The sequence below is a fragment of the Tripterygium wilfordii genome, chromosome 14 (assembly GCF_013401445.1).
Source record: "Tripterygium wilfordii isolate XIE 37 chromosome 14, ASM1340144v1, whole genome shotgun sequence".
Taxonomy (NCBI): Eukaryota; Viridiplantae; Streptophyta; class Magnoliopsida; order Celastrales; family Celastraceae; genus Tripterygium; species Tripterygium wilfordii.
Window position 1 is genome coordinate 9,571,145 of NC_052245.1, and position 19,247 is coordinate 9,590,391.

The window sequence follows — 19,247 nt, forward strand, 5'->3', positions numbered from 1 at the left end:
AACCCGAACAAAAAAAGAAGTAGTCTTCCAATGCTTGATTGAGAAATTTTAGTAAGTAGACTTAAAACCTTTCTTGAATTTAATATAGTAAAGATCGGGAGGATGAGAATTTTGGCACAAAGTAAGAAGGTGCTGAAGCACCGAAGAAGAGATACCAAGGTGGTGCGCCCCGGTAAGGCAAAGAATAGTTCTGAGAAATAGCCAAGAATTAGGTGTAATAACAGTAGGAGATAAGTTAAATTTATGGAAAAAGAAACTAAAGCATGGGGAAAAGAAATCCTAGCCCAAGATTGCAAGGCCCGGTATGAAATAACAAATTCACCAGAGCTCGAAAGAAATGGAGATTCGTCTCCAGCAGTTGGATGACAAGGCCAAGGAATTTTGTACTTTTCCCTGGTTGCATCTATTTTCTCCTGAGATCGAGTACAAGTAGGATACTTCGATTCTGATTCCTCTGGATTATCGTCCTTTGTCCAAGCATTGGGGGAGGAAGATCCCGAGGAGCAAGCTTTATGGGGAACCCAACAATAATTGGGTTGGCTGAAGAGAAAAAACCATCAACTCGAGGTGGTATGCTAATTCCAATGATTGAGGATGAAGACGAAGCTGAGTTATCGATATCTGATGTAGACGCACCAGAATCATTAGATGAAGAGGACATCTTAACTTACTTGGTAGATTAGAAGAAAACAGATATGTCGAAAGAAAAGAAGAGCTCAGTAAATCAACAGAACGCTGTGAAAGGTAAGAAATGAAAATTTTACTGTACTATTTATAATGGAGATTGAGATCAGATCTACGATCAGAAGAACATGCCTCTTCAGATTATTCCATCAAGAACGTTGGTCTCACCTTTCGACAAAGAGCCGCTGACTAATGAGGAGTAATGATGACATTATTTTATCTTAGCCAATCAGGCTACCCGAGTTAATAGAGTAGGGGACATGTGATAATACAAAATATTCCTCCAATGTGACGTTGACACATGTGACCATATTATGCGAAGAAGAATAAATTGGATCAGGGAGCACCTCGATCAGGCTAAGTGTCACCTCGGTAGAGATTTCATCGGATATCAAGAAGATTGCTTTATCGAACATACACCATATCTCAAAGAGAATCAATAAAAGATTCCAAAGAGATCTTAAGAGGATTCTTAGAAGATTCACCCCCGTAAATCTCTCCCACAATATCATAGGAGGATTCGTATTTCAAGACTCACATAAAACGGACCTTCACTCAAGCAAAACTCTCCCACTTTTTTCGCTTCGACTACTAGCTAAAGAGAGAGCTCTTAATACCGAGCTATCTCATTAGCCTCTTTTTTTGCCGAATTGACTTAAGCGTAGAAGTCTCCCCCTGAGGTACACCTCAAGATCCCGTAATTCACGTTCGTTACATGTGTAGAGAAGAATAGCTACTTTGTGATTCCAAGTATGATCCACTAAGGCTATAGCATATCTGAACAACGTACTTTTGAGCAACTAGTCAGCTAGTCTGATTCTGCACGTCATCAATTATATTTGGCAAATTCAGGTGGACCTTCAATGAATCCAAAATGATTCCATACAAAGGAAATACGCGTACCCCTGCGTCCACTTGGCTTTGGAGGGTTGTCTTATAAAGAACATTTATATAAGAAAATATATATTTAAATTCAATAACTAAAATTTATTTGCTGCTCTTATAAGCAACACTAATTAATAAAAGAAATATTTAATTTACTAATTTATGGCGCTTATAAAGCGCCGTAACTAAATCAAAGAAATGGCGTTCGGTCAACCGGGAAATCATTTCCACCATTAAATATCATACATTTTTTCAGCGATTTAAAGACTTTATGAAGAGCCATAATTATTTAAATTAACGAGGTTTTATCTACAGTGCCATAAATACATTAATGACACCATGTATTAACAATGTTTATGCAGCGTTTCTCAAAGCGCCAAAAAATTTATAGCGATTTTTGTGACGGTCTGATAGCTCCGACGCTGAACCAACTATTGCAGTGATTGATCCATGGCTAAGTAGGAAAACATCATGTCCTGTTTGCAAGTTATCCATAACTTGATTGCAATGGTCTCGGAGCTTTGGAAACCATGGAGCAGCTTTATGTCCGATATGCGGACCATATTCTCAAATTAAAGGTAATTATTATTGTTATTCCTACATTCAAAGCTATGTAAAAGAAATAGCAAATGACAGGTACAACTTTTTTGTTTTAAGCTTCTTTGATTACGTTGAGGAGATTGATTTTACGGAGTCAATAGTTTCACTTTTTGTAGTGATTTGTGATCTCCAACTCAATAGAGCTTCTAGATTTGGTCGAAACACTGGTTTTTGGGAAGCAAACCTCAAAGCCTTTTTATAATTTTGAATATGTTTCAGTGTCGAGGGATGACATCATTTTTTTTTTTGAACACGGAGGGGGGATTCGAACCCTAGTTATTAGGTTGATACACATGCACTATTCCTACCACTTCGACTAGTATCTCGGGTGTAACGCTTGTAAGTGCAATTTATTTTGTAGCGCTTGGGGCATTTTTTTTGTCAATGAAAGAGAATGCATACTTTATTTGAATATAAAAAACTATACGATTATTATACATATATGATTCTTATTCATGTCCACATACTTTATTTGAAAAAAGAAAATCATATATAGGAGTATCATACATATATGATACTTATTCATGTCCGAACTTTCTTTGAAAATAAAAACCTATATATAGGAGTATCGGACATATATGATACTTATTCATGTCCACATTAAGGAGAAGAAAGATGGAAAATGTTGTTTTATTGTTTTACCACCAAGGCTTGGGGAACTTTATTGAGAGTTTTTTCTTTCTCGCATCTGGACATCTAGAAAAATCATTTGGACAGTCTATATTCTCTCCATTACGGTGGAAGCATACTCCAATCTCATATAGTTGTGTATTTCCATTAGCATCTGTATTGCAATAGATTTGAGGGTCTACTCCTAGAAATGTTCTTAGAGCATCTTTAATCTCGTATCCGCTATAGTAATTGTTATCAGGAAAAATATATGCTGTTTCAATTTTCAAATAAGAAATAAAGTTAATGTGGGACACATGGTTAATACATATGATCAAATTCTTCAATTACGTTAGCAAGATTATAAATTTGTTGGGAAAAAAGTTATATACAGATTGTTACCTTTCTCGAGTTCTTTAAGGAGATCATATGCTTTTATGAAACTTAAGACAGTCTTAAAATAATATAATGGTCGGTCAGGTTTGTCAAAACACATCCCATGTAATTTCCATTGGTGCTGCCAAAATGATTTGTTTTTTGTTCTATTTTTGTAGTGTACAATATCTGGCCAGTATTTCTCCATATCAGCTATTATTTCATCTGTTGCAACCTGTTCACATCAATATTAATGTGAATAAATTGAAAAACCACAATGATTACGTTAAACTACACACTCACCGGAATGGTATCTGGTTTTGCTGGTTCGATGTCAGTGCACTCATTGTTTTCCTCGTAGGAAGGTACAGAATCGTCGGGTTCATACATTGGCCACAGACTGTGGATGGTAAAATTTTTTATGAATGGTCTTTGACAGCCAATTCTATTACGAACTAATGTAGAACTCGAACAATATGATTGAGGCCATCGAAGGACAAGCTTGAAGAAGTCATATTGACGCCCTTCTGCTTTGCCATCAAATGCTAAAACAAATAACATGAATACAACAATGCAAGTAACCGATGATAATTTTTGACCCATTTTCCGACCAAATAAGGTATGCATTGTTGCTCAACTAAAAACATCTTTTATAGCAGACAACCTTTCACATGGTTCATCCCCACATCCACATCTCTATTTCCGTCACATCAGTGTCTTTATTGGTGTTAAAAAACATGTGTATTGGATGTTAAAGAAAATAATATGATGTCATGCATGACGTTTAGAGAGGACACCTTGTCATCATTATTATTTTTTAAATTTCATATTTTTTGTTTATGTAATTTTTGTTTCTCTTCTTTTCCTGATCTTATCTTGATTCTTTTTATCTTCACTATGCAATATATTTAATTTAATAAATGAGATCAATCTATTAGTATTTTCCTCCAACCTTTTAGCAAATTATGCATTGTTACTTAAATTTCAGGTATATGGTTGCTTAAATTTCTACGTTTTGCTTTTTGTCTCTTGTCTATTTTTGTTCTCTTTTTGGGTATACTTTGTTTGTACACTTTTATTTTAATCTCTCAATTCTTATCAAAAATTGTTGTAACTTAGTACATATTTCTCCGTCATACTACATTGAGGGGGTTCTTTTTATAAGAGCAAATTAAACCCCACATTTTTCATACTCCACATCGACACTTATATTTGTGCCACATTTTTTTTATTTGTTTACATGAAAAAGCTACATTTGGATATTAGAGACAATGATGATATAATTCGTGTCATGCATGACGTCTAGAAAGATAAATTATCTTCCATTCCATTTCTATGTATCGACTATGACTAACGAGAAGTTGTTTTTCTAAAAAAAAAAAGGACACTGACACTCAAAAAACTGTTTCCATTTAAGGTATAATATACCAAAATCGTTTTGAAACTTTTTAAAAATCATTTAAATTTACAAAACCAAAACCGTTCCATAATCTTTTACCACCGGGTACTCGTTTACCATTTAACTTTAAATAATTTTTTATTTTTCATTAATGGTCGGAAAACCATTTCTAAACAGCAAACCCAAACCCTAACCCGTCCCAACGTAAAACGCAAAACCCGAATCATGTATTAAAAACATAATAAAATAACAAAATTAATAATTAATTATGATTTTATTAATACTAAGTATGACTTATCTTGCAATGTTATATCATTTGGACACTTCAAATTAGTATGATTCTATAAATGTATATGCTTTATCATGTTATAATTTAGTATCCTAGTTGTATACCTTTATATAGATGATTTATACTATTATTACTATAATTGAGTTTTTTATTATATAGTTCAGATACCCTAAATCTGACTCCAAAAATCAAACCTAATCCTAAAGCGTGACGAGTTTGAAAATCAAAATCAAAATCATTTATTTGGAGTTGCCATAGACAAGGATTCATTGAAGCTCTCTCCACTTCTTTTTTCTTTTTCTCGCTCGATTTTAAATTCGAATTCAAGATTTTGTTGTTGTTACTGATAAATTTTGAAGAGATTTGATGCACATCTGCATTCAAAAAACTGCACCAATTCCTATTATTAACATGTATGAATGCCCTAATTCATTCCCCTTCGATGAGAAGAGCTGCTGCTTTATTGTAGGTATGATTTGGGCATTTTTGATGGGTTCTCGACTTCTTGGTTGTGATTTCTAATGCAGAATTAGTTCATTTAGTGATTGTTAAAAAAATGTCAAAGGTGATAAAAATACTCTCAATGCGATATTGCCTAACATTCATAGTAGGTTATATGATCTTGTGTGAATATTGGTGAATAAAAAGCATCAGTAAGAGAGTCGCTCGAGTGACAATTCTGGGCGCTCAAGCGACTATGGCCTGATGCAACAATTAAAGACATAGAGTTTGTTGCTCAAGCGACTTTTCCAGTCGATCGAATTAGGCTGCAAAAAACATTAGATATTGAGTTGTAAACACTGGAAAAACGCCGAAAACATAGAGGGAGTGAGAGAGAGCTTGAGAGAGAGAGTCTCAATCCTTGTAATTGGTGAGTTTCTTAATTGTAATTTTCTCCAATATGGTGAATACTCAATCTCAATTGTCCATGGATGTAGGCTTTTGTTGTACACATAAATCTCTTGTATTCTTTATTGTTTTCATTTAGTTCTTTACAATTATTCTAGCTTGGATTTGTCTATTTGTTTGGTCAATCTATTGTTTTCTTTGTCTATGGGTTGATTTATGCACAATAAATTGGTATTAGATCTTGGGTTGTGATTCTCATTTGGGGATTTTTGCGTTCATAGTTTTCATTGGTTGTTTCACACATGAGTTTTGTGATTTCTACTTTTCGATTGATTGAATATTGGATTGGTAGGAACATGACTGAAGAGAGTAAGTCTAAGACTGCGCAAGATGCAGCGACATCTCCTACATCTGGGTCATTTTATGGAGGTGCTATTTCCAATGCTAGATTTGAGGTAGAGAAGTTTGATGTTAAGAGCAATGATATGGATTTAATTGCAAGTGCACTAATCGCACAAGTAATAAAGAGATGAGTAAATTATCATTCCCATGAGGATATGTTGGCAATAGAAATCAATGTCAAATCAAGTAACAACTATGTAAATTGGGAAGCACTAGGGTACTTAATTTCACCTCACATATCCAATTCAACTCCCTTGGTCCCTTAATCCCTAATTCATCTCTCAATAATGACAATCGATTTCCCAACCTATTCAATGTTCTATTCCTAGATACATCAAACGTACTTTCAATATAAATCCATGTTATTCCTAACAGTCAGATTAATATATGAAAAACCCATTAAGAACTATGGAAATCATGTAGCGATTCCATAAGTCACAAACTTATATTCCTATGGTTCATGCACCCTATGTCATCTATGGCTTGAGGCAAACCCTAGATATCTCCTTCCAGTCTCAATCTAGGCAAGAAAGCTTTTAGATGGTGATCAAGCATCCAAAAGTATTAAGCACACCTATAGACAATCAATAAGAGAGAGAAATCAAGAAATAAATAAACCAAGTTTATTGAATCCTCAAGGTTTGGTTACATTAAGACCCTAGAAAAGAAATCTAGCCACTCAAAGAGTCAAGATACATCATCGAGCAATGGAAATCAACCATAAAAAATAAGATAAAAGAGGAGAGAGAAAACCTCATTGTGAATCATCTTCTTCTCCAAGCTCCAATGGTGGCCTCCAAGGTAGAGAATGAAACTCAGCTCCAAAAACTTCCCCAAAACCCTATTTTATGCCCTTTTATACTTTCTCAAACTCTTATGTCGTTTCCCAAACAAGTTGGGGGCGTTTTGACTTAAAAACATGTGAATTCAGAACTTTTTCGTGAAACAGCGCGTGTTGTGAATAGTAACTCCGATCGATTGGCACAATGTTCCGATCGATCGGAAATGCAATCTGTCTCCACAAATTTAAAGTTGTTTTGGTGGGTCCGATCGATCGGGAATGGCTCCGATCGATCGAAAATCGGTTTTGGAGTCCAAATCTTCATTTTGCACTCTTTTCCTCCATTTCTTGCCTTGACACCTACAATATGCAAATATAGCTTTCTTAGGCAATATCAACTCCTAATCAACTCAAAATGGGATGAACTTATATGTAAAGGATGCGCAAATGTATGTATATATTTGGTACGTCAAGCACCCCCCCACTTAACCTTTGCTCGTCCTCGAGCAAATTGAGAATGAATAAAGGAGGGAAAGAGTATTTTCTGTTAAGCTCAAATGAAAAATAAAACAACTAAGACCTACTCTAAATAACAACTAATCTATGCCACTTTCGCAGGGCTCACGATGTCATCAACAAGAGTATAAAATGGATTCTCAATTGCAACCCGATCCACACTAACAAACCAAGCATTAGGACATTCAAACCAATAAAAGCATTCCTTCAAGAATCTTATCTCATCCACTTTGCTTAAAAATTCAAGAATTAAAGCACATAATGGATTTCACTTGATATTTGGCTTCAAAGTGACATAAACAATGGCCATGTAGTCTTCCAAGAATCAAAGTGACAACAAGAATCAAAGAGCAAATACAATGAGCATTAATTCAAACTTCATTCTTGTTCACATTTTTTTTTCTTTCCTTTTCTTCTCAAAGGTGACTTGTGCAATGTTCAACCTCCTTAAGCTTTCTAAATGACTCATGTAATGAGCTTTCGACCAATGACTCCCAATTCAATTGGCTTAGGGCACTAGGTGTTAAAACACCCCAACGAATCTAATTACCCGAGTCAAAAAGGCTACGAGGTTAAACTAGTCACCAAGGTACTCTAACATTCATTTCCTACCTTCTTACGCGAAACTCATTGCTTGCTAGACAAGAGGTCCGGTTACTCAGCAGAAAACTTATGAAAGAAACCATTTATTTCATAAACACAATTTTTTTTTCTCTTTTCTATTCTTTTCTTTTCTATATATTTTTTTTCTTTTTCATTGCTCAAGTAGTGCTACTTAGAATCAAATTGATCTCAAACAACCACAAATGCCAAAGTCAAGTCATATTTCATACCCCACAATCAAGTGTTCCATATCACAAAAACACAATGGACAAAACAATTTTCAAGATAGGAAAACTCAATTGGGAAGAATGTCCATAGCAAGATCCATCCATGCTTCAAAGATCACAAAATTCATCCAAATACACTCAAGAATGACATGACATAAGGCATTTGAAGTCAAAATTTGTTATTTCAAGCAAAAACTAGAAAAACCTAAATTCCCACCCCCACACTTAAAATATGCAATGTCCTCAATGCATAGAATAGGTGAAAATAGAAATAAAAAAATAGAGATAGAACAATAAAACCTGGGTTGCCTCCCAAAAGCGCTTAGTGTCATGTCATGTAAGGAGCATAAGCTTTCATTACCACCGTTTCCTTAGGAAAGACATGTTTCTTCATTTTCTTAGTCTTCATCTTCTTCTTTTTCTTGCTCTTCTTTTTCTTCTTCTTGAGATCTGCAACTTGAGACTTTTGACCTTCAATTTCAGCTTGGGAGGCTGCCTTGAGAACGTCATGTTCAACTTTTGAATCTTGGCATAGGAAAACTTCCATCGGAATATATGGAGCTTCCTTCTCAAGAGTGTTGGGAATGACCATATCAATATGCTCCACTTGGAGGCATTGTTGAGAAACCTCCTCTTGCCTTCTATTGCCAAATACTTTAAAAGTGATTTGGTCACCTCCCGCACCTCTCAAAGTACGCTTCCCTTTTTCAACATCTATCAAAGCTCTCCCGGTGCTCAAGAATGACCTTCCCAAGATTATGGGAGTAGTGGGGTTGACTTCCATATCCAAGATAAGAAAATCCACCGAGAACATAAGCTCACCCACCTTTACAAGAACATCCTCTACTATGCCAAGAGGGTACTTTATAGATCTATCCGCCATTTACAAAGACACCGTGGTTGGACTAATCTCCTTCATCCCAATTTGCTTCACAACCGACAATGACATCAAATTGATACTAGCTCCACGATCACACAAGGATCTCTCAATCAAGGTGTTACCTATAGTGCACGGGATTGTGAAACTTCCTGGATCTTCTTATTTAATTGGGAGCTTCCTTTGCACAATGACACTACACTCTTTGGTTAGTTGTATCTTTTCATGCTCCTTCAATCTCCTCTTTTTAGATAAGATCTCCTTCATGAATTTGGCATAGCAAGGAATTTGCTCTAAGGCCTCGGCGAAGGGGATGTTCACTTGATGCTTTTTGAATACCTCCAAAAATTTAGAGAATTGATCATCATTCTTCTTAGTGCTCTTCAATCTTTGAGGAAATGGAATTAGAGGCACATAAGCCTTGATTGGAGGTGCAGGAAGTGAACTATCAGGCCAATCCAGCTCAACTGCATACTGCGTAGGCATATTTCTCCCATTTTTTTGACTTTTCATCATTTCTGGAACTGGCCGATAGATCGGGATGGGGTCCGATCGATCGAAAATGTCCCCTAGATAATTTTCAGCTTCTTTTTTGCACTTCTCCTCCTTCTGCAAAATTTTTACCTTTTCGGCATCTAGATCAAAAGCATTTTTAACCATCTTACCAGTTTGGAGAGTAATTGTCACGCATTGCTCCTTCTCTTTCCCTTTTGGATTCACCTCCGATTGGCTTGGCAATGTACCTCTTTCTCTATATGACAAAGTGTTAGCTATTTGCCCCATTTGTACCTCAAGATTCCGGATGGAACTCCCATAGTTTTGCATCAAAGTTGCATGAGCTTGTAGAGTGGCATCGATTTTGCTCATGTATTGCTCCGTCCTTGTCATAAATTGGGAGTATGAGTTGTAAGTGTATCTAAGCCTCCGGCTAGCTTTGAGAACATCTCATCAATATCCATTTTCTTCTCTTGAGGCTGCACTAGATATTGAGGATTTTGCACATTTTGAGTATTGCTCCAAGAGAAGTTGGCGTGATTCCTAAATTCCGGATTGTAGATGTTGGAATAAGGATCATTGCGGGATTGATTGAAGTTACTTCCCCCAATGGCATTCACTTGCTCACTAGAGTTAGAAGAAGAAGCAATAAGACATTGCCCCGTAGGATGGCGTCCACAACAATAATCACAAGAAATATAGGAATGTGTGCTTTGCATAGCATGCACTCCTTGAGCTTGATATAGCGTTAATGCCTCAATCTTCTTTGTCATAACAGTCAAGGTAGACATAACTTCGTCATCTCTACAACTTCCCCCTTGTTTTGGATTCCCCCTCACCAAGGACTAAGAGTTAGTGGTCTTGACCACTTTATCAAGTAATTCCCGAGCCTCCTCTTGATTTTTGGTCATAAAAGAACCTCCCGCAGCCGCATCAATAGTCTCCTTAGTGTGCATGCTCAACCCATTAGAGAAAGCATGGTACACCACCCATCCATGATTTGGGCAACTTCGAATAATTCCTTTAAAGCGCTCCCAGGCCTCATAAAATGATTCAAGATCCTTTTGGGCAAAGGACATGATATCCACCCTAATTTGCACCGCCTTGCCCGGAGGAAAGAATTTTGTCAAGAATTGCTCCGCCATCTCATCCCAAGTGGTGATAAAATTGGGAGGCAAGGACATCAATCATCGCTTAGCCTTGTCCCTCAAAGAAAATGGGAATAACCTCAACAATATAGCATCCTTGGAAGCTCCATTAATCCCAAAAGTAGTGCACACATGCAAGAAAGAGCGAAGATGTACATTGAGCTCTTCATTAGGAAGACCATAGAAATTCATTGAGTTAGAGATAATGTTGATGATAGCCGACTTGATCTCAAAATTAGTAGCATTGATAGGAGGATAGCGGATGCTTGAAGGATTTGTGTCCCAAGTAGGCCTAGCACAATCCTCAAGAGAGCGAGGATCAAATTGCCTAGGAGGGCCTTCAACCTCATCACCACCATTTCTATCATTAGCACCTCCACCATTACCATTGCCTTCATTAACATTTACACCACCACCTAGCTCACCAACATTCCCCCTTCCTTGATTATCTCTGACGCCTTCCATTTGATTATTAATAAGCTCCCGTCTAAGATTGAGAAGAATCCTTTCAATCTCTAAATCAATAGCAATTAATTCTGGATTAAGAAAACGTCTTCCCAAGCTCATACAAGAGAAAGAATTCTGTAGAAAAATAAAAACCAATTACGACAATTGAAAACCTAATTTGACACAAAAAACAATTGTCTCAATCCCCGGTAACGGTGCCAAAAACTTGATATGGATTTAATTACAAACGCATAAATTGCACAAGTAATAAAGAGACGAGTAAATTATCGTTCCCACGAGAATATGTTAGCAATAGAAATCAATGTCAAATCAAGTAACAACTATGTAAATTGGGGAAAAGGATTCGTGATTGGTTTTGTTTTTAAACTAAACTAACGCAAAGAGCAAAAGAGCAATTAAGTAATCACAAATCTAATCAAAGATGGGAAGCATTAGGGTACTTAATTTCACCTCACCTATCCAATTCAACTCCCTTGGTCCCTTAATCCCTAATTCATCTCTCAATAATGACAATCGACTTTCCAACCTATTCAATGTTCTATTCCTAGATACATCAAATGTTTTTTCAATATAAATCCCTATTATTCCTAGCAATCGGATTAGTATATGAAAAACCCATTAAGAACTATGGAAATCATTTAGCGATTGCATAAGTCACAAACCTAGATTCCTATGGTTCATGCACCCTATGTCATCTATGGCTTGAGGCAAACCCTAGATATCTCCTTCTGGTCTCAATCTAGGCAACAAAGCATTTAGATGGTGATCAAGCATCCAAAAGCATTAAGCACACCCATAGACAATCAATAAGAGAGAGAAATCATGAAATAAGGAAACCAAGTTTATTGAATCTTCAAGGTTTTGTTACATTAAGACCCTAGAAAAGAAATCTAGCCACTCATAGAGTCAAGATACATCATCAAACAATGGAAATCAACTATAAAAACTAAGATAAAAGAGGAGAGAGAAAACCCCCTTGTGAATCTTCTTCTTCTCCAAGCTCCAATGGTGGCCTCCAAGGTAGAGAATGAAACTCAGCTCCATGAACTTCCCCAAAACCCTATTTTATGCCCTTTTATACTTTCCCAAACTCTTATGTCTTTTCCCAAACAAGGTGGGGCCGTTTTGGCTTAAAAACACGTGAATTCGAAACTTTTTCGTGAAACTGCACATGCTGTGAATAGTAACTCCGATCGATCAGGACACTCTTCCGATCGATCAAAGTTACTATTCACAGCACGTGCAGTTTCGATCGAAAATGCAATCTGTCTCCACGAATTTAAGGTTGTTTTGGCAGGTCCGATTAATCGGAAATGGCTCCGATCGATCAGAAATCGGTTCTGGAGTTCAAATCTTCATTTTGCACTCTTTTCCTCCATTTCTTGCCTTGACACCTACAATATGCAAATATAGCTTTCTTAGGCAATATCAACTCCTAATCAACTCAAAATGGGATGAACTTATGTGTAAAGGATGCACAAATGTATGTATATATTTGGTACATCAAGCAACTTAGACAGGCAATTCAATGTTGAATTATTTGAATGAGTACAACAAAATATTGGTTGACTTACAGAACTTAGATGTCAAAATTCAAGATGAAGATAAAGTTTTACTACTTTTAAATTCGTTGCCTGTCTAGTGTGATCATTTAGTCACAAATACTCTGTATGGGAAAAAGGCTATTAAAATTGAAGAAATTTACAATGCATTCAATAACAACGAGTAAAAAAGAAAAACAAGCAGGTTCAAGAAAAAATAAGACCTTCAAAAGATGAATATGCCTATTGCAGACAGAAGGGGCGTTGGAAGAAAGATTGTCGAATTTGAAAAACAATGAGAAAAAGGATTCCAATGCCAATGTTGCACAAAACAGCAATGAAGATTCTAAAGCGTTTATTGGTTCAACACTAATTAGCAACGTTGATGAGTGGATTTGGGATTCTGGTTGCACCTATCATATGTGCTCTCATAGGTTTTCAAAATTTGAGAAATTAGATGGTGGAGCTATTTTTATGGGTAATGATTAGACTTTAAAACTGAAGGGAAAGGGAGTATCAGTTTGAGACTTCATAATAGAGTCACTAGAGTGCTGCACGATGTCAGGTGTGTCCCTAAGTTGAAGAAGAATCTTAATTTCTTGAGTCCTTGGGAGGCCAAGGGTTATGTAATCACTTTAGAGGGTGGAGCCTTAAAGGTGATTTTTGATTTACTAGTACTGATGAGATGAGTAGGAGAAACAAGGGCGGAACTGGGGGGGGACTGCACTGGGCTGTAGCCCAGTGCAGATTTTTTTTTTTTAAAAAAATATACTTATACATATATATATACATTAATACATAAATAGAGGCTAGGCCCATTAGTTATTCTCTTTCTTATTATACAAGTTATGAGTTAATAAACTAAGGCCCACTATCAATTTCTCTCCCAATTCTTAATAAACCAAGGCCCATGAATGATAACCCATGACCATCTAAGAAGTCCTTCAGCCCTTCACTGCTTCACAGTAACCTGATTATCCATATGCATATTATGTTCATTGTTTTGCCCATCGACTGCAACTAGCATTAGTGGCAGCAGCTAAGGAGATGCCTTGCATTTGACAATTCTTTTCACATTTGACTTCCGTTGTTAATCTTGTGGGTTCTTCTCCTAAACGCATTAGTGAGTTACAATCTACTCAACGGGATGAGATCACTCTCATGTTGGCTACTGGAGAAAGACAGTCTGGTAGAGGAGCTAATCAAATGAGTGCACTTCATCGAGCTGGAGCCACTCGTTGGAGCTCTCACTATGACTCTGTTAGGAGCTTGATAGAAATGTATGGTGCATCATGTAAAGTTCTTGAACATCTCAGTAACGATGGGGCAATTGGATCTATACGTGGGGAAGCTAGTGGTGTTTGTGCTGCAATTATGACCTTTGAGTTCATATTTCTCTTGCATTTGATTGATAAAATCATGGGAATCACAGATTTACTTTGCCAAGCTCTACAACGTAAATCCTTGGATATCTTGAATGCTTTGAGATTAGTTTCAACAACGAAAGCTCTCCTTTCCAGATTTAGACAAGATGAGTGGGATACATTTTTTGAGAAAGTGAAGTTATTTTGTACCAAACATGACATTGATATTCCTGATATGGGTGGTCGTTATAGAGTGCGTCGTTCATGTCAACGACAAGATCCTATTACAATCGAACACTATTATCACTTTGATGTCTTCAATGAGGTAATTGATTTTCAGTTGATGGAGTTAAATAGTAGATTCAACGAGAAATCAGTGGAACTTCTTACTCTAAGCTCTGCTTTGGATCCGAGTGATTCCTTCAAAGCATTTAAAATTGACGACATATGCAATCTTGCAAGCAAATTTTATACTCAAGATTTCAGTTCACAAGAAATCCATGCTTTGAGATGTGAGTTGGAGCATTATCAGTATGATGTAATACTTGATCCTGAGTTTCAAAGAGTTTCTACACTTTCTGAATTATGTCACAACTTAGTTACGTCAAGAAAGTCACATAACTATTATCTGACTGAGAGATTGATTCGTCTAGTATTAACTCTTCCTGTTTCGACGGCGACTACAGAACGGGCATTTTCAGCCATGAAGCATGTTAAGACAGCTCTCCGTAACAAAATGGATGACGAATTTCTTGCAGATTGCATGGTTCTTTACATTGAACGAGAACTTGCTGAGAAAGTCAATTTAGATTCTGTAATAGATGATTTTTATTCCTTGAAGTCTCGTCGGGCACAACTTCAATAGATATTATCTCATATTGTGTAAGGTATTTTGTTTCATCAACTTTAATTGTGTATTTATGCTAATGTTTTACGGTTATTTTATGCGTTAAATAGGTGTAATGTCATAAATAACTCTAAAAAAAATTCCAGGGGCGCTGCCCCTGGACCCCCATCAACTTCTAGTAGCCCCCCCAACTCCAATTCCTGGTTCCGCCCTTGAGGAGAAATAACTTTTATTTCCATAAAGGAGTGTAGTTATTGGTGGAATGGTTGTAGTGTCAACCAAAATAGTTAGAGATTGTTTAGATGCTTCTAGACTTTGGCATATGAGATAAGGGCATGCTAGTGAGAAAGCTTTGCATGGGCTTGTTAAGCAAGGTTTGCTCAAGGGTGCCAAGATTTGCAAACTGAATTTTTATGAACAATGTATATTAGGAAAACAGACTATAGTCAAATTTATTACAACAGTCCATTTAACGAAAATAATTATAAACTACATGCATAGTGATGTTTGGGGACCGATAGATTCCATCTTTGGGAGTTTTATGATGGTTTGCTACATTCATAGATGACTACTCACATAGAGTGTGTGTATTTTATGAATTAAAAGGGTGAAGTAATGGATATCTTTCTTAAGTGGATAAAATTAGTAGACACTCATACTAATGGTAAGATCAAGCGTTTGAGGTGAGATAATGTGAGTGAGTACACATTAGATCCATTTATGCAAATATCTCAGGATGAGGATATTGCTAGGCACTTCAAAGTGAGAGAGACTCTTCAACATAATAGGGGGCCGAATAGATGAATCGTAGTTAGGTTGAAAAGGTGCAGTGTATGTTGTCAAATGTAAAATTGGGCAAATTGTTTTGAGGTGAGGCAGTATGATATGCAAGTCGCCTTGTGAATTTTTTACCTATATCAGCTTTTGAAAGAAAGACACCAATGGAGGTATGGACTTATAAACCTGCTATTGATTATGATTCCTAGTGTGTTTGTAGTTGTGCTGCTTACTACTATGTGAAAGAACTCAAATTGGAACTTAGAGCCGAGAAAATAATATTTCTTGGCTTTAAAGATGGTGATAAGGGATTTTTTCTTTGGTGTCCAGAGTCAAAGAAATTTTTTTTGAGTAGGGATGTGATATTTTCATGAGTTTTGAGATGTTGTCACAGAAGCAGTAGGTTGTTGTTAAGAAGAGTGAGGTTTCTATTATGGTGGAGGTTGAAACCTTGTTAATTGTAGATAGGCCAGATGATAGTATTAATAGGTTAGATGATGATGATAGTTCTCACATCCCTCTAAGCAACAAGCAGAGTCGATTGCGTGAGTACACTCAGGAGGGAGATTAAGAAACTTGTGAGGTTTATTGATATGGCGGCTTATGCTCTTTTAGTTCTTGACAATAGAATTCTAGATGTGTATAGAAAGGCCATTTGAATACCAAAGAGTGATAGGTAAGAAGGCAATCGATGAAGAGATACAGTCTCTTTACAAAAATCAAAATTAGGATTTGGTGCCTCTTCCAAAGGGCAAAAAAGAAATTGGCTGTAGTGGATCTATGTAAAGAAAGAAGGGCCTATTGAGCATAAAGAGTGTGGTTCAAAGCTAGATTGGTAGCTAAAGGCTACGTTCAGAGAGAGGGTATTGACTACAAACATTGTCAAACTTTCATCTATTTGAATTTTGTTGGCTTTGGTAGCACAGTTTGATATTGAGTTGGCATATTTAGATGTGAATACTGTTTTCTTGCATGTTGATCTATAGAAAGAGATTTTTATGACTCAACCATATGGTTTCAAAGTGGCTGAAAAGGAGATTGGTGTTGGCAGATTAAAGAAGTCTTTATATGGTTTGAAGCGGACGTCTAGACAGTGGTATAAGAGGTTTGACAGCTTCATGATTGGGAAAAAATGCATCAAAAATAACTATGATCATTGTGTGTATTTTTATAGACTGGGTAACGATTCCTTCATTTACTTACTTTCTATGTTGATGATGTTTTGATAGCATATAAAAGCAAGGTAGAGATTTGTAAATTGGAGGCGTAGTTGAGTTCTGATTTGAGATGAAGGACCTTGGTAAGGCCAATAATATCTTGGTATAAAAGTTGTTAGGGACCGGATGAAGAGTATTGTTGAGCTCACGTAGAAGTAATGCTTGAACAAGGTGCTACAACGTTCTAGTATGGATTGCAAATCAAAACTTATAAGTACCCCCTTTGACTCCTCATTTAAAATTGATTGCTTTATTATCTCCACAAACAGAGGAGGAGATGGAATATATGAAACACATTCTTTATGCTAGTCTGGTTGGCAGTTTGATGTATGCTATGGTGTGTACTAAGCCGGACATTTCACATATCGTTAGTATGGTCAATAGGTATATGCATAATCCACGAAAAGTGCATTAGCATTCACCTAGGTGGATTTTACAATACATTTTGGTCGCTATAAATGTTGGTTTGCATTTTGAGAGGAATGATCAGATTGGACTGCTATTGATTATTTGTTTACACTTGCAAGAGTACTTTTTGTCGGAGATCGACTTTGTAGTCCACTGTTGCATTATATATAATTGAGGCTAAATATAAGACAGTGATTGAAGATATTAAGGAGGCCATTTTTTTTGTAGGTTTTAGTAAAAGAATTGAGGATTTTTCAATAGAAGATCTAGGTACATTGTGACAGTCAGAGTACGATCTACTTGACGAAGAATTAAGTTCACCATGCTTTTACAAAGTATATTGATGTTCACTTTCATTTTATCAGTTAAATTTTGAATGAAGGCAATATTTGTTTAGTGAAGATGGGTACTACTGATAACCACTTAGATATGCCAACGAAGTTGGTGATTAGGGTGAAGTTTCAATATTGTTTGGACTTGATCCATTTGCAGTAGGCTTGAGCACCTTTGGGTGGATGGCAATGTGGTGTTGATTGGAGGCATGATATTTGTTTGATTGGAGTTGATTATTGTTTGTTGGCATTTTGATTGTCTTGTTTCCCATATTCTCATTGAGGTGGAATTTGTTTGTAGCAATTCAGTAGGTGGCTCGTTTTCACCACGGTAGAGATTTGTGGTAATATTGGTGAATAAAGAGCACTAGAAAGAGAGACATTCGAGTGAAAATTCTAGGGCTCAAATGACTATGGCTGTGTTGCAACAATTAGAGACAAAGTGTTTGTCACTTGAGCAATTTTCCCAATCGATTGAATGACTTTGGTCTATTCACGATTTTAGTTAAAAATAAGTCGCGAAAAATATTGAGGATTGAGTTGTAAACAACTTGGGGAGAGTCGAAAACCCAAACGGAGTGAGAAAGAGCTTGAGAGAGAGTTCAATCCTTGTAATTAGTGATTTTCTCATTTGTAATCTTCTCCAATATAGTGAATACTCGATCTCTGCTGTCCGTGAATGTAGATTTTTGCCGAACCACATAAATTTCTTGTGTTCTTTATTGTTTTAGATTTAGTTTTCTACAATTGTTCTAGTTTGGATTCGTTTATTGGTTTGGTCAATCTATTGTGTGTACTATCTGTGGGTTTATTTTTGCCCAACAGATCTAGCCCAACATATATCCCCATTATGGTTAGCCAAGCCTGGTGGAGTTCGAACCCCATGGGACATACTTTACCAGCCAGCTATTAACATCCATATAACTAGTGCGAAGGGAAATAACTGGAACAAATGTTCCATGCCTAATTATATAAAACTGAATTTGAAGTATCATTAGCGGATTTAGTCAAACAATATCCAAATGAGTGGGCCTATAATTTCTTATAGAGGTTTAAAATTGAAATAATATAGTGTTTGTGCTTTTTTAGAAAAAGGAAAGCAAATCTTTTCTGAATGTCGTGACAACCATTTTCGAATAGTAATTTGGTATCAACACCTTCTCCGCATTAAAATGATCGATATAACCTCGTAGTGGCTCTCCCGGACTTTGCTTGATCTAGTAAAGATCGTCCTAGATTTTTCACAATCTCTTGCTGCTAGCGAATTGTTCAACAAAATATAATTTAGCTAGGCGAAGAAGGATATGGAATTGTTGCGCAAGTATATGAACCATGGTAGTACTGAGCCGATCAGATAACATCTTTTCCTTACTGATGCGTAATTGATGGACATCGACATTTAGGCCTTGAACTTGACCTGAGAGGCTTGCCAAGTCCCTATTGAGCACCAACAAAGTGTCAAAGTTCTGCAAGTAAAAGAAATAATGGAATCTAAGTTCAAAAATTGGTATGATAGAGCGTACAACATGCGATTACCTAAAACATAATTGTTGC

The 19,247-nt window shown here is 36.4% G+C and overlaps 2 protein-coding genes and 1 non-coding gene across 3 annotated transcripts; 2 read left to right on the forward strand and 1 right to left on the reverse strand.

The window, feature by feature from the left end:
* Positions 1-2,807: 2,807 nt before the first annotated feature.
* LOC120014197 (ribonuclease 1-like) lies at positions 2,808-11,204 on the reverse strand. The gene is made up of 5 exons (XM_038866118.1): positions 11,114-11,204; positions 3,457-3,698; positions 3,338-3,388; positions 3,181-3,232; positions 2,808-3,052 (listed from the first exon to the last, which is right to left on the reverse strand). Exons 1-5 carry the CDS (start codon positions 11,202-11,204, stop codon positions 2,808-2,810), a joined length of 681 nt encoding a protein of 226 aa, XP_038722046.1.
* On the forward strand, positions 10,582-10,688 carry LOC120015799. Its single transcript, XR_005471819.1, has one exon. It is a non-coding gene; the product is annotated as a small nucleolar RNA R71 (small nucleolar RNA).
* A 2,705-nt stretch (positions 11,205-13,909) lies between the features above and the next one.
* On the forward strand, positions 13,910-14,977 carry LOC120014198. Its single transcript, XM_038866119.1, has one exon. The coding sequence runs from the start codon at positions 13,910-13,912 to the stop codon at positions 14,975-14,977; it is 1,068 nt and encodes a 355-aa protein (XP_038722047.1).
* Positions 14,978-19,247: the final 4,270 nt, after the last annotated feature.